Source organism: Mandrillus leucophaeus, unplaced genomic scaffold (genome assembly GCF_000951045.1).
Source record: "Mandrillus leucophaeus isolate KB7577 unplaced genomic scaffold, Mleu.le_1.0 Scaffold282, whole genome shotgun sequence".
Taxonomy (NCBI): Eukaryota; Metazoa; Chordata; class Mammalia; order Primates; family Cercopithecidae; genus Mandrillus; species Mandrillus leucophaeus.
In genome coordinates this window covers 2,010,661-2,026,002 of record NW_012102943.1, presented here as the reverse complement: position 1 = coordinate 2,026,002, position 15,342 = coordinate 2,010,661, and the positions used below count along the sequence as shown (strand labels likewise).

The 15,342-nt window shown below is 55.1% G+C and overlaps 1 protein-coding gene across 3 annotated transcripts in view; it reads right to left on the bottom strand.

The window, feature by feature from the left end:
- PDGFRB (platelet-derived growth factor receptor, beta polypeptide) overlaps positions 1 to 15,342 on the bottom strand; it is a 42,245-nt gene that overhangs the window by 21,343 nt on the left and 5,560 nt on the right. For 2 of the 3 annotated variants that reach the window (XM_011985365.1, XM_011985368.1), the window contains exons 2-3: positions 1,970 to 2,015; positions 518 to 841 (exon numbers count right to left, since the gene is read on the bottom strand). In XM_011985365.1, the coding sequence (XP_011840755.1) occupies positions 518 to 841; positions 1,970 to 2,009 (364 nt within the window). In that variant the 5' untranslated portion in view covers positions 2,010 to 2,015. Of the gene's footprint in view, positions 1 to 517; positions 842 to 1,969; positions 2,016 to 2,368; positions 2,401 to 15,342 lie in introns of those variants that run through there. The other variant, XM_011985367.1, reaches the window with a different exon arrangement.

Here is a 15,342-nt window from a genome sequence, read left to right as displayed (position 1 = left end):
AATGAGTCAGGGAAACCGGGTTTCTGGCCATCCCCTGAATTGCTGTGTGGCAAGTCATTTGCTGTCTCTGGCCCTCTGTCGCCCCGTTACAGAATAGGGATACTCCCAGAGGAGCATAAATCAAATGTTAGAGCTGGTCCCTTCCAGCTCTAATGTTTGATATTGACAGCGCCAGGGTAAGAAAGAAGGCAAGTCACAAGTTGAAATGCAGCTGATATCTGGAGCTTGGAGAATGGGGAAGACGGGATGTGGGGTCAAGAGGGAGCAGATTGGAAGCAGCTGAGAATATAGAGTTCTTGGGAGGCAGGAATGGGGTGACTGGCAGGGAGCGGGCAGATCATCCAGACCAAGGAGTGGGGGCGAATACACTGCCGGACTGAGCCAGGCTGGTTCCATGATTGTCTGCTTTTCTAGGACGGCTGCATTTCACAACAAACTAAAGCACTCTCTGGACTTCCCCTGGTGCCTCCAGTTGAAAAAGGGGTAAGGAGTGGGCACACAGCCTGGGGACCCTTACCTGGCACAAAGATGTAGAGCCGTTTCCGCTCATCAGGCTCCAGTCCACGGGAGTCATTGTAGGTGCAAAAGTATTCTCCCGTGTCTAGCCCAGTGAGGTTGGTCAGTGTCAGCACGCTGGAGAAGGTATTGTCCTGGGCTTTGGCCATTTCCTGTGGGAGCTCCTGGGACATCCGCTCCCACATCACGGGAGCTGAACCCGAGCAGGTCAGAACAAAGGTGCTGGAGACATTGAGGATAAGCTCTGGCCCCGGGGGTGTGATGACCAGGCCCTGAGAGACCTGCGGTTTCAGCAGTAACAGCAGGGGCAGCAACAGCAGCTGGCCTTTGGGGGAGGAGGTATCAGACATCAGGGCACAGGGGCCTCAGCACCTCTCACAGGGCTGAGCCTGTGAGGAGGCCACATATGCACAGCCCTCAAGTCCTTGAGGAGCACAGCTCCTTTATCTGACAGACTGGGGCTCCCCAGCCACGGCTCTGAGGATCACTCACCCAGCGCCAGGGCCCCAGGGAGTCCTCCAGACTGCCTATGTCAGTCCCTTTAGACCCCAGCCTCTAAATCCTTCAGCAGTGCCGTGTGTAGGCAGTAGGCACCAGAAGGGGCCAGGAAATCCTCGGGAAGCAATTCCCTGGCCTCTAGTTCCTGCATTGCATCCAGGTCACTTTCTGAGCCTCTTCCCTACAGCTCCCTGCCCCCTCCCCCCACTGCCCAGGTTCTGCCCAAGGCCCAGAGGTGCCTCTGGGTGGGAGAGGGATGGGAGGGAGGGGCTCAGGTAGCTCAGAGTGGGGGCAGGAAAGATGCTGAGGCCCCTCTGGGCTGGAGGGGCCTGGGTTTGGGGGTATGCGTGTGTCAAGTGATTGGTTTCCCACCATGACATCCCCTGAACAAGGATTTTGCAGGCCACACCCTCCATGCCCCCTGGTGATAAAGATCAGGAGGGGAGGTGGGCAGTCAGGCAGCCAGTCCATCTGACAGCCAGCTGCCGGGCAGGCTGCTGGCTGGTCATTAATTTCTGGGTCAGCCACTCAGCCCCTGCAGAGCTGAAGACATGTTAACGGACAGGACTGAGGGGTGGGGTGTGCTGAGAAGCCCAGCAGGGACTTGGAAGCTCCCAGCTAATGAGGGGTCCAAGCCGGGTGCCGCGGATCTACCAGACCGAGGCCAGGAGGCCAGGGGTGTGTGCCAGAAGGTGGGATGGGGTCTGGAGGACCAATCAAAGGATGTGAGTTGATGGTTCTGGACAAGCAGGGGCCACTGACGCTTTCTGAACTGAAGGGCTGGCAGCTGGAGGCCTCCACAGAGCCCACTGGAAATCCCGGAAACCAAAGCCGAAGAGCAGGGCAGTGTGCCTGGTGCTTCACGCCCTGCCACCAGCACACGTCACCCCTGCCAGCTCCAGGGTTCCACTCCGCAGCCCCCCCAGCTCCCCTACCTTATCTCCCATCTACCTACCTTTGAGGGCCAGAGCTGGCATCGCACCCGGAAGCCGCATGGTGTCCTGCAGAGTTAAAGAGGAGTTTAACACCTGGCCCAGGGCAGATGGAGGCAGCGCCAGGAGCTATCTCACCACCTGGCTCCTGCAGGATGAGCCTCAGCTTGGGCCACCCAGCCTTCATGTCCGAGGGGCTGAAGTCAAAAGCCACCACGTTCCAAGCCTGAAAGGGCACTCAAGACCACAGACCCTCTCCTCTCCACCCCAGATTCAGCCTTAAGGGGCCTGGCCCTTGCTTTGGCTCTGGTTGTGACTCTCATGTGGCCCCGGCTGCATCCCCAGCCTCTCTCCGGGCCTTAGTTTCCCCCTCTGTACAGTGAGGGAGGGGAAGTTGGGCTGGATGGTGTCCAGCGGCCTGCCAGCTCTGACAGCCTGTCCTCCGGGTGACAGTTCCAATACCAGGCTCTTATCTGCCAGGACAAATATTTGGGAAAGTGTGATGAAAGGCCTGGGAGGAGGAGGGGGGAGGCCAGAACCCAGAGAACTCCCGCAGCTCCACAAGCACAACAGGAAACGGAGGAGGCTGTGGGCTGTGGGAAGGGAAGCGGGGGAGCCGGGGCTGTGGAATGTGGGAGGTGGGCCTGGACCCCTTTACTCAGCTCAGAGCATATAGGGAGGCCCAGGGGACAGTGGCTAGGGGCTGGGCCCAGGAGAGGTACCCTCGAGCAGCCAGGCCTCATAGGTCTTTGGAGACCAGTGAAGCCAGGCTCCCCACCTCCACTCTCAGGGTGCAGATGGAGAAACTGAGGCTCTGAGAAGGTGAGAAATTTGCCCAAGATTCCACAGCAGAGCCTGTCTGAGAGGGAGACAGAGAGAGAAAGACCTGGAATGATAGAAGCAGAAAGAGACAAAGACACAGAGACAGAGAGGAGGTGCCCAGAGAGACAGCACCAGAGGCACTAAGAGACAGAAGCACTAAGAGAAACACTAAGACAGAGGCACTAAGAGACAAAGACAGAGACAGACTGAATGGGGGCAGCCCTTGCTCTCCTCTATCTTGGAAGACACACCTCGGGTCCCAAGAGACCACTAGGAGCCAGGTATGCCAAAGTCTGCCTGTAGCATTGGCAGGAAGGAGGCCAGAGGATGGGGGGTCGCAGAGCATGAGCTTTGGGAGGTGATGACGTGACGAGGCAACAAGGAGCCTCCTCTGGCCGTGGGGCTGCCCGGCCTATCCTGCCTCTGAAGGCCATGCCCAGCTTGCCCCCGCCTCCCCATCTCATCCCTTTTAGTTTTCAGTTTAGGGCTGCGGACCGGGTTCAGGCCCCAGCACGCCACCTCTTGTACCATCACTCTCCCTGTGGCCTAAGTCCCCAGCTCTGGAAGTGGATGATGGTGAGTGCCGCACCTACCAGGGCGGCATTCACATGTCAGGGGTGGGACAGAGGCAAGGCTCCCCCAGCCTATGGACCCCCAACCTTAGCTCTGCCCAACACCCCATGAAACAGTCTGAGCAAATCAGCTCTTCTCCTCCCCGCTCCCTTTCGGACTGCCTGCCTGAAGGTCTCCTCATTTCTTCCTCTCCCCTCTCTGATCTGCTCCTGACTCGAAGCCCAGCCCTTCTGACGCCCCCTCCAGCCTCTGCTCCCCACCATCCCTCTGCCCCAGCCCCTCCAGCTGGATGCTAGGCCTCCTTGGTCAGGAGGGAGCAGCGCCAAGGCGGAGCCAGCAGCCCCCACAGAGGCCCATCTGCCCCTCCATCGGTGCCCCTCTGGCTGCCCCCTTCCTGCTAGAGATCTCAGCCAAAGAAAATCATTAGCAGCCGAGGCTGGGGGAGGGGGTCACTTCAGCCTCCCTGCCCCTCCTCTCCCAGTCTCCCTGGCTGGCCACACTGTTTATTATTCTAAAGGAGGAATTTGGCCGGCTGGCCAGGAGAAGGGAGGTCACTGCAGCGGGGCTGGCCTGGCTCTGGAAGTCTGGGCTGGCCATGTGGGCTGGGCCTTCATGGCATGCAGCCCCCGACCCTGCTTCCATGTGGTACTCTATCCTCTCCCCTTCAGAATCCCTCCTGCTGGGCCTGGGGCTGGGGGTAGCTTAGAGACTCTGAGCTAGGGGGGATGCTTTTTGAATGGGCAGCAGAGGCCCAGAGAAGGACAGAAGCATGCCCCAGTCGCACAGCAAAAAGGCAGATTCAAGCTGTGGGGAGGGGACAGGCAGGCAGTGTGGATGCTGTAGGGAGGGTGTAGGCACACCAGGGATCTCGGACTGGCTTCACTGTGAATAGAGCAATCAGCTCCCCTCCTAAGCGCCCTGGGACCCACTATGAGACTGAGCGAGTCTCCAGCCTCTCTGGACTCTGCTTCCCCATCCATACAGAGAGGTTGGCAGGTGTCATTTCAAAGAGCGGTCCCCATGGTGAAGCTCTGCCTTTTTGACTGGCCAAAGAGATTCTAGTCACCATGAATCGTACTGGGGTGTTTTGAGGCGGTGGGGGCTAGTAAGCAGGAGGGGGTTACGTTCCTGAGGCTAGAGTCACGTGAGAATCCACCAGCCCTCTCGCTCCACGGATGGAATTTCCGTGACCATTCAGCCACAGACTTGCTGTGCGGGCTTTGACAAGTTGTTTCCCTCTCTGGGCCTCAGTTTCCCCATCTATACAATTAAGAGTTAGACAGCAGGCTGGGCGCGGTGGCTCACGCCTGTAATCCCAGCACTTTGGGAGGCTGAGGCGGGCGGATCGCAAGGTCGAAAGATCAAGACCATCCTAGCCAACTTGGTGAAACCCCGTCTCTACTAAAAATACAAAAATTAGCTGGGCATGGTGGCGCGTGCCTGTAGTCCCAGCTACTCGGGAGGCCGAGGCAGGAGAATCACTTGAACCTGGGAGGTGGAGGTTGCAGTGAGCTGAGATCATGCCACCGCACTCCAGCCTGGTGACAGAGTGAGACTCTGTCTCAAAAAAATAAATAAATAAAAATAAAAAGAGTTAGACAGCAGTGTTTCAGGGGACTTTCCGCTGGTGATGTGGAACCCCAGGAGGTGGCAGGGAAAGAGTGGTAGGGACAAGAGGCTAGAGGGCCAGGGAGGGCAGAGTAGGGCTTAGGGCACCCAGACATGACCTCCCAGGCCATCTTGGATGACTCCCTGACACCCCCCATTGTCCACCCAATGCATTAGGCCTCTTTGTGCTTCCCAGAGGCTGCTCTGGTTCCAGCCAATCCCAGGGAGGCCCAGGCAGCTGACTTGGTGGTAGTGGGTTTGCCTGTGACAACTTCCCCTCTTTAGGAGGACTGTACTCCAGGGAAGGGTCACCTAGGACAACCTGGATGTCACAGTCAGAGAGCAGGCACTCCCCCCATCTGCTGTACTCTCCTGCCCAGGGAGGCCTCTAGAGCAGAGAGAGGGAGGGGACCCCTAAGGGTCCCCCTTTTGCCCATGAAGAGAGTGCTGTGTGCCAGGAACCCCTCCTGATTCCTCCTATTCTGGCTAGGTTGTAGGCTCAGAGGCCCAAAGTGGAGGTCCTGCCAGCTCCTCACGCGACTCAGAAGGACCCCCCTTAGGGGAGCAGAGTGAGGATCCTAAGCCCAGGGGAGCAGAGTGAGGACCCCAATCCAGGGGCACAGAGTGGAACCCCAAGTACAGGGGAGAGGAGTGGGGGGCCCCAAGTCTAGGGGAGTGGAATAAGGACCCCAAGTCCAGGGGATCAGACTGGGAACCCCAAGTCAAAAGGGAGCAGAGTGGGGGCCCCAAGTCCAAAGGAGCTGAGTAAGGACCCCAAGTCCAGGGGAGAGGAGTGGGTGCCCCAAGTCCAGGAGAGCAAGCTTGCTTGGGGAGTCATTCTCAGAGCCCCAGACTTCCCTCCTCCCAGCACATACAATTCTCCACTCCTTTCCCACCGCCTTAATCTAAATAAATCCAGCCCATCTTGGCCACATCCGCCAGCAACAGCTTCCCTCCCTCAGGGTCCTGAGGCTCCCACGACACAGGCAGGCCAGGGAGGGGGCCCTGCATTGCTGCGGGGTTGATGGGGGGAGCCTGCACATGGTGAGCACATACACATAGTACAGATGCACAGATGCCTGCCTACGCGCTTCCTCACACGCTCCTCTGAAACACACACGTATGCAACAGACCATGTGTGTGCCAAGCCCTCATGCAGGCACTAAACATGTGTACACCCACACAAAACACATGTGTACAGCTCCCACTGTGCCCACCACCCGTGGAGATGCTCCCGTGTACAACAGTTCACATGTGTATGCAGCACATACAACATGCATGGAACGTGTGCACATAGAACCCCAAATTCACCTGAACACGCAGCCATATGCATGAACAGACAAGCCAGAAAGCCCGTGTTACTGCACCAGGAACCATTCTGAGCATTTGGCATGTATTGGTTCACTTGATCCTCAGTCAACTCTATGAGGTAGATACAGTGATCATTTCCATTTTACAGGTGGGGAAACTGAGGCAGAGAGCATTTAATAACTGGGCTAGGAACGCAGAGTCAGAAGGGGTAGAGCAGAGATTAAAGTGAAATGGTGTGACTCCGTGCTCTCTGCCACCAGCTCCACCGCTTCTGTGACCAACGTGCCTGTTCGGTTGGCTCTGGAGAGAAGGCAGTGGGGACTGATAGAAACAGATGGATTTGAGAGTTACTTAGCTGAGAATCGACAGGACTGGGTGATTTAATTGAGGGGCTGGAGAGGGAGGTATGCACCTCTGTATCTGGCTTGGAATACTGGGAGGCAGGAGTGTGTGTGTGTGTGTGCACGCGCACGTGCTGAGGGGAGGATGCCGTTTTCTGAGATGAGAATAAGGTCAAAGAGCAGGAGTGAGAGCTGCGACTGAGACTGAGCAGGTTTAGGATAGGGAGGATCTGTGGGCACTGAGGGGACAGTGGGATGCTCAGTCTGGAGGCCGGGAACAGGCCGGGTAGAAATAGCAGTGAGATGAGGGAGAGAGGGCCATGCTGCAGGGAGACGGGGGTGCTGGGGGCAGGCAGTCTCAGGCCTGGGATGCTCTGAATAAACCAAATGCCTGAGGGAGGAGGAGGCCTGGCCATGGGGTTATGGGGTCAGAGTCTTGGAATGTCAGCACGCCAGAGCCCTCAGGGATCATCTATCTGATCTAACTGCCTTCCTGTGCTCGATTGTGCTTGTGGGGAAACTGAGGCTTAGGGAAGGAAAGCAAGAGGGCCCATTGTTTTGGCCTAGACAAGATGGGCTCGGGTGGTCCATGGGGCTGAAGCTCACCTGCCTGCACAGCTCCCCGCCTCCAGCCCCTGCTAAGATGTGAGGCTGGTGGCTCAAGGCCCCAAGGTTCAGGCTATAGCTGCCCCTGCCCTTTCCACAGCACACCTCTGTCCTGCCACACATTGACCTTTGTTTAAAGTCACTTTCTCTGCACAGGCCCAGCCAGGCAGGGATTGGCGACTGAGACTCAGTGGAGGTAATTTGCTAAGTTGTTGGGAGAAGTGAGCCGAAGACTCCAGGCTCCTGACCCAGTCCAGTCTTCTGTCCTCTGTACCGGGGCACTTTACAGGCCTGGGACAGACTTTGGAGGGGGGTTGGGGTGGGAAGTAAGAAGACCTGGCTCTAGTCCCAGTTGTGACACCCACTTATAGGAGAGTGGTCCCCCCTATCTGCAGGGAATACATTCCTAGGCCCCAGTAGATGCTTGAAACTTTGGATAAAATCAAACCCTATACATACTATGTTCTTCCCCCTACAAATACATACCTATTATAAAGTTTTATTTATAAATAAGGCACAATAAGCGATGAACAACAATAACTAATAATAAAATAGAACGATGATGACCATATACTCTAATAAAAGTCATGTGACTGTGGTCTCTTTCTTAAAATATCTTACTGTACTCTATCACTCTTCTTCTTGTGAAGATGTGGAATGACACGGTGCCTACATGATGAGATGAAGTGAGGTGATGGCGTAGACATTGTGAACGAGCGTTAGGCTACTACTGACCTCCAGACGTTATCAGAAGGATCAGGTCATCTGCTCCAAGTGATCCTGGACCACTGAGCCATGATGGTGTTGATGGCTGGATGTCAGGAGTGGACTTTGTTGATGACTAACAGGAGGGTAGTGTATATGGACAAAGGGATGATTCACTCCTGGGCGGGACAGACAGGACAGTGCAGGATTTCATCACACTACTCGGAACAGCACAAAATTTAAAGCTTTTAAGTTGTTTATTTCTGGAATTTTCCATGTAATGTTTTTGGACCACAGTTGATCTGGGGTAACTGAAACTTCAGAAAGTGAAACTGCAGCTAAGTGCAACTACTGTACAGTCCTGACCCTCTCTGAGCCTCAGTTTCCTTATCTGTGCAAAAGGGTGGGCAAGATTGTCTTGGGAGCACTTTCAGGGCTGACGTGCTGTGGCCCTCAGGGCTCCACTCTGGGAAGGCAGCTGTGCTGAGCTGGAATGCTGGGCTCGGGGTGGGGGTGCTGGGGAGGGACCCATGTCATGACTCAGCTCAGAGAAGGCTGCCAGTTCCAGGCCTGGGAGTCTGTGGGGGCAAGAGGCATCTGGAGCCAGGGATGGAGTCCTCCCGCCAGCAGCTAGAGAGTAAGAAAGGGATAGCAGTATAGCCTGGGCCTGACGGTGAGTCTGGCCCATGTGGCTGTCCCCAAGCAGGCTGAGATGTGGGTGTGATCAGGTCATGTCATCAGGGAGCCCCATCCTGGGAGCCAGGGAAGACAGCAGGATCACAGGGTGAGGAGACAGTTACAGGTGGAGGGGAGAAACTGGGGAAGTGGCCGAGGCTCCCACCGCCCCTATTCAATCCTATGCTCGCTCCACTTCCAGTTGGAGAAGGCTCAGTGCTCCACCCCTGCACCATGAACCTCGCCACCAGCCTCGGGATCACTCTGAGGGCTACAGAGAGAGAACAGCCTGGCACAGGCCACACGGTCTTGGAGCCACTCTCTGTGCCATGCTGCTTCCAGGCCCAGGGGCCTCTTTATGTTTCCAGGTACCTACAAAGTCCCCTGAACAAAGCAGCAGAAATCAACTAAGATGGGGCCTGGTGTGGGCTCCTGCTGTTCTGGAAGTCCCAACTGGATGGCAGAACAGTGCTGGTTCCCTGGAAGCCTGCTGAGCCCCCTGCACCCACCCCTCCAGCACAGGCTCGGCTGCCTCTGGCTGTGCCACTGCTAGGCTCCTTACCTTCAACCTGTCCCCTCCACCTGTTCTCACACACCAGCCAGAGGGACCTTTCTGAAACACCTATGTGACCTTCCCAGCCCTCCTCTGCTCTCCATCCCCCTCAGGCAAAGACTGGCTTCTCCACCCAACCTTTGAGAACGTTCCGGCCCTGGCCCTGACAGCTCCCTCACAACTGAGGGAGGAAGGCGGCTGCCCCCACAGCTCCCCAGGGCCCAAGCCAGGCCCTCACACTCGTCACTCACTCGTGCTCCTCTCCCCATGAGGCCTCCCCAGGGAACACAATGGAAAGAAATGACCTATTTTCTGGAAGTCCAAAATAAGATGAAACATCTGTCTGGAACGGAGCCAGGCTGATAAAGAACGGGCTGATCCCCCAGCCCGAGCCCCGCTCTCCTGCAGCAAACACCCCCTCACCCGTCAGAGTGGGTGTGCTTGGGGGTAGGGGCAGCCATGCTGGCTGGCTACTTGGAACGGTGCGTGGGAAAGCGCTCAGTGTGTGCCTCACGGCTGCTGGGGCCCAAGGGAGGGACCCAAGGGAGGGGCCCTTCGTCCCCAGGAAGGCTGGGAAGCAGCCTAAGAAGCAGGTCAGTGAGGGAGGGAGGCCTGCTGCACACCCCTGCCCACCGGCTGTAGAGCAAGCACTTCCTGCCTCCTGCGGCGCCTTGAGGGCGACCCCCAGGGCCCTATGGATTCCTGGCCCAGAGTCCCCCCACCCACCCCGGCCCCATCTGGGCCTCTAGCAGCCTTAAAAATAACAATAATAATAATAGCTACCTCTGATTTCGTACAGTTGACCCATGAACTACACAGGTTTGAACTGTGCAGGTCCACTTTCACACATGTGAAACATTCACACCCTTCCCACCCTTTCACCTCCTCCACCTCTTCTGCCTCTGCCACCCCTGCGAGCAAGGCCAACCCTTCCGCTTCCTCCTCCTCCTCAGCCTACGTAACGTGCAGACGAGGGTGAACACTTTTTCAGTGATCTACTTCCACTCAATGAATACTGAATGCATTTTCTCTTCCTTGTGATTTTCTTTTCTCTAGCTTACTTTACTATAAGAACACAGCATATAATATACATAACAGACAAAATATGTGTTAATTGACTTTATGTTATCAGTAAGGCCCACAGTAGGCTGGCTATTAGCAGTGAAGTTTCTGGGGAGTCAAAAGCTATACATGAATTTTCGACTTTGCGGTTGGCGGTTGTCCCTAGCCCCCTCGTTGTTCAAGGGCCCACTGTACTTATCACCCACTATCTGTGCTAAGCTCCTTATGTGAGTGATCTCACCGAGTCCTCAGAACAATCCCATGATATTGGTACTGCTTCCTCATTTTACAGATGTGGAAACTGAGGCACAGAGTGGTTACATTGTTTGCCCAACAGCTTGCCAGTGGTGGCTCCAGTGTTTAATCCTGGGCAGACAGGCTCTAGAACACACAGCCCCAATGCCCATGTGACAGCCCGTCTGTGGCAGGAGGCAAAGATGAGGAGCCCCGCAAAAAGGACAGCCCGGTACCTGGCACAGAACAAGCTCAAATTAAAAAAAAAAAAAAAAAAAAAAAAGTTAATTAGCTGGGCATGGTGGCGTGCACCTGTAATCCCAGCTACTCGGGAAGCTGAGGCAGGAGAATTGTTTGAACCCGAGATTGCGCCACTGCACTCCAGCCTGGGCAACAAGAGTGAAACTCTATCTCAAGAAATAAAATAAAAAATAAAGTCGTCAGCCTCATCCTTTCGCCTTCTTTGTCCCGACTTCTCCTTTCATTCTTTCATACTCTCTTTTGAGCTGGCTAAAGCTGAAGCTGACAGTTTGAGTGGGAAACAGTCACACCATTTTTCACAGAGTCCTACAATCTTAGTACATTCCCCCTATTCACATCTCCCCCACCTTCTCTGCAGTTGCACACCTCCCATGACAGGGATCTCACCACGTCACCTGTGGCCCATTTCATTCTTAGCTAGCTTGGAATCTTCAGAGGCCAGACTATTGAGAATTGTTAATTACACTGAGTACAGTTTATCTCACTGTATTCTCTGCTTATTGGTCCTGCTTCTATCCACCAACCACCCACTCTCCAAACACAGGACATCTTCCTAGTTATTGTTCTCATCCCCGTCCCCAATCTGGAAACAAACAAAAGCCCCTACTAATTTAGAGCCAGGCACTCTGCTAAATGAGATGATGTAGAGATTTTGCTTCATCCTCACGACCACCCTGTGAGGGGGGCACACTCATTATTCTCATTTTATAGAGGAGGATACTGAGTCTCAGAGACTTTTGGTAACTTTCCCAAGATCACACAACAAGTAAGATGCAAAGGAACTGGAATGCAAACTCAGGCCAGCCTGGCTCCAAAGCCTATATTCTTCTTTTTTAGAGACAGGGTCTTGCTCTGTTGCCCAGGCTGGAGTACAGTAGCGTGGTGGCATAATCACAGATCATAGCTCACAGCTCACTACAGCCTCAAACTCCTGGGCTCAAGCGATCCTCCTGCCTCAGCCTCCTGAGTAGCTGGGACTATAGGTGCGTGTCACCACAACTGCTAAAACCTGAATTATTGCCCGTCATGCCAGACTGCCTGTCTCCTGATCAGAAACAGTTCTGTCCATCTGCCCACAGAGAAACGTTCTCCCTCTAATGGGGTCCATACGGAATCCAGGATCTCAGGGATGAGAAGGTCCTCAGGGATCTGGGTCCACCTCTGCTCTGACTGAGGAGTAGTGTATGCAGGGGGGCCTGCCCTGGGTTACCAATAATTTTAAAGTCAAGCTAGAGATAGAACTCAGGACTAGGGATAGAACTCCACAACTTCACTGCAGATGTCGAGGGTCAGCACACAAGGCTAGGAGAGGGGTCTGGCAGGGGCAGTGCTCCTGCGGGACAGAGCATCCGGGCAATCAGCCCAGGTGTGTGGCCGGCTCTGCCCCAGGCCTGCTGTGCTCAGGGTCCAGGCGCGCCCCTGTGGGGGCCCCAGCATCCCCTTCCACTGTTTGCAGAGGGCCAGGGCCTCTGTAGCTGCAGAGTTCCAGGCCTCCACCATCCTGCGGCTGCCCTCCCCACCCCCACCCCCCAGAGCCTCATCTCCGGCCGGTGCCATGGCAACAGAGAGTGCCAGGCCCTGGCAGCCAAAGGAGCCCCTGAGAGGGGTCCCAGGCTGAGACTGAGGAGGGGGGTGCGGCAGGCGCAGACAAGCAAACCTTCTGTTCCCCGGGCTGCTGCCAGCCCGGAGCAGCCATGGGCTGGGGTGGGGGCCGCAAACAGAATGGGTTCTCTGAGCCAAGTGGGCAGGGGACAGGCAGGCCTTGGGCCATTCACACTGACCCACCAGCGCACAGCCTTCCCCCACAGGCCCAGATCCTGCAAATAGGGGAGGGGTAGCTAGCTAATGAGTCAACTCTTCACTTCTCCGTGCCAATTACCGAACATTGAGATTCCCCTCAGAGCCCTCCTGGGCAGCAGAGCAGGAGGGCAGAGAACCCCCATGTTTCACTGACCCGCTCACTGTCTCAGCATCCATCCTCCCACCGCTGTCTTCGGTCATTCACTTAACCTCCCCTCTGTGCCTCAGTTTTCTCATCTGTGGATCGCAGCTCATAACTGGGTTGTCAGGGCTATTGAAGGAGTTAACACAAGCAAAATGCTTAGAACAGGGTCTGGCACACAGCCCTCCGCAAAGTTGGTGGCCACATTATCATTATTCATTCACTCGAGGGAGAAGTCACTCACTCACTCGGCCTTGCGCGCACAGCCAAGACTCCACGGGACTAGGCTTCTCAGCAAAGGTATGCATGTAATAAATGAGATGGTGCAGGAAGGCCTCTCCCAAAAAAGCCTCCTCAGGAAGAGGTAGCTGCTATGATTATTGGTACTATCAGTAGCAACAGTCCTCTTCAGTGTACTGAGGCTCAGTGAGGAGTGTCTCATCCTAGCACACCCAGGGATTTGGTGGCCAACCTAGGGCGAGACCCATCTAATAACCCTCACTCCACTGTCTGTCAATTACTTCTTTCCTGAACCTTTGTCTTAGTCCTTTAATATGACTTCCCACAAATCAGGATACTGACGTAACAACAGTCTGGACTCTCTCCAAGTTCCTAATATGGGATTAGGCCTACAGTAGGTGCTCAACAAATGCATACACAGTATGAGAGATTAAATGGCTCTGCAGGGTCAGCTCTTCAGTCCTGGGCCCTTGGCTGCCTCCTAATAACACAGAATTCACTAGGCTAGGGAACTGGCATGGGCAGGCAGTGGTGACTCTTTCCTTCCAGGGAGGTGATGGGGATGAGCTGGTGAGGGCAGAACAGACATACGGCACTCTGAAGTCAACAGGCTGAGCCTGATGCCATCCAGGGCAGGGAAATGGCATGGGAGCCCTGCCAGGCTGGGAGCAGTGGTTCCAGCTGGAAGCCACTTACTCCTGGGTCCAAGTCCCAGTTCTACCACCTCGTAACTGGGTGACCTCTCTGAGTTTAACTTGTCTGAGTCTCAATTTCCTGGGAAATGGCATGGGAGACCTCCTTTTCCATTGCTGGGGGGGTGCAGAGATGATGACGCACAGCACTTGGCACATCATAGGTGCCCAGTAAATGGTAACTAATACGAGTATATGATTACTCCAGTGGGGAGACGGAGTATGGCTTCCTGAGGGAGGTGGCCTTGAGCTAGGCCTCCAGGGTTTCTTGAGTTTTTTGGCAGATGATGCCAGGGAAAGGTACTGCCAGGGCTCTGTGAGAGATGGCAAAGCATCTGGGAGAAATGGCAGGGAGAGATCTGTTGGGCTAGAAACTGGGGCCCTTCAGCAAACAGGTAAGTGATGGCCAGGGAAGGAGGCAGGGAGACTTCAAGAAAGGTCTGTGGTGCTGTGTGAGGATTTGCTCTGGACGCACCAACTTTTCAAGGCGTTGATAGTGATGGCAGGTAGTAGCTGCTGGCTGGGCAGGGCAATGCTGTAACTCCAGGCACTGTGGGGAGGGGGCCTCCATGCAGGAGGATGACACCAGCAGGCTGTCATTTAGTGGGAGGCTGTGGATTAGGATGAGGACAGTGGAGGCAGCAAGGCTGCTTTTGGGGATGAAGCCGTCCCAAACCCAGCCTGAACTCCCTGGCAGGACCAGCTACGTAATTTGTGGGGCAAGCACGAAATGGAAATGCAGGGCTCTTTGTTAAAAATTCTTAACAATTTCAAGATGATGACTGCAGAGCATTAAACCAAACACAGGCCCTTCTAAGCATGGGGCCCTCAGGAGGATGAGTGCTCATGAAGTCATCTCTGTGCCCTGGACTAAAGAGGAGGCCATCTGTCTGTCTCCATCCATTTATCCATCCATCCATCCATCCATCCATCCATCCATCCACCCACCCACCAATCCATTTATGCATCTCTACATGCATTTATTTGTCTAGTGACCATTTCACTATCCATTCAGCAGATAGACCCCGGGTTGGAAACTGATAAGGACACAAATACAGGTGAGATGGGAGCCACCCACAGTCCACCAGGTCATACCTGCACCTTCAATGCTCTGGGGCAGGAGGGGCCAGGGCTTCTGTGACATGTTTAGAAAGCTGAGCCTTGCCCCTCTAGGGCTAACTGGAAACCCCACCCCACCCTATACCCAGTGAGGCTCAGCCTCAGAAGTGGAGAAGCTGGTGGTGTCACTGCCCTTGGGTTTCCACTTCTCAGAAGGGAAGGTAACAGAGCAGCAGCAAAGAGGATGTGGTAAAACAGCCACAAGAAGCACGGCAGGAACTCTCAGGGGCTAAGGGCAGAGCTGGATGGACCTCTGGGGGTCACTAAGCTTCTCCCTTGGCTTCTCCCCACTTTATTATAAGAGGAAACTATGATTAGAATGAAGAAGTGGTGTGGCCAAAGGCTCGGGGGTCCAGCAAACCACCCAGGAAGATTCCCATCTCTTGTTGGGATGGCTTTGCTCCTTTTCAGCCCATACTCTGTCCAGAGAGACCTGGAGGCTGAGCCCTGAACCACAGAGGTGGAGCTGGGTCTCTCCAGGCCTTCAGAGAGATGGGAAAGACCCAGTACCTGTGGTGGAGCCAAGGCAAGCCCAGGTCCCAGGCTCAGCGTCATCACCAATGATCTGCACGGACCTTATGTGCAACCCCTCCCCTCTCTGGACCTTAGTTCCCATCCATACAATAAAGCAGATAAATCAGGTGACCCCCAA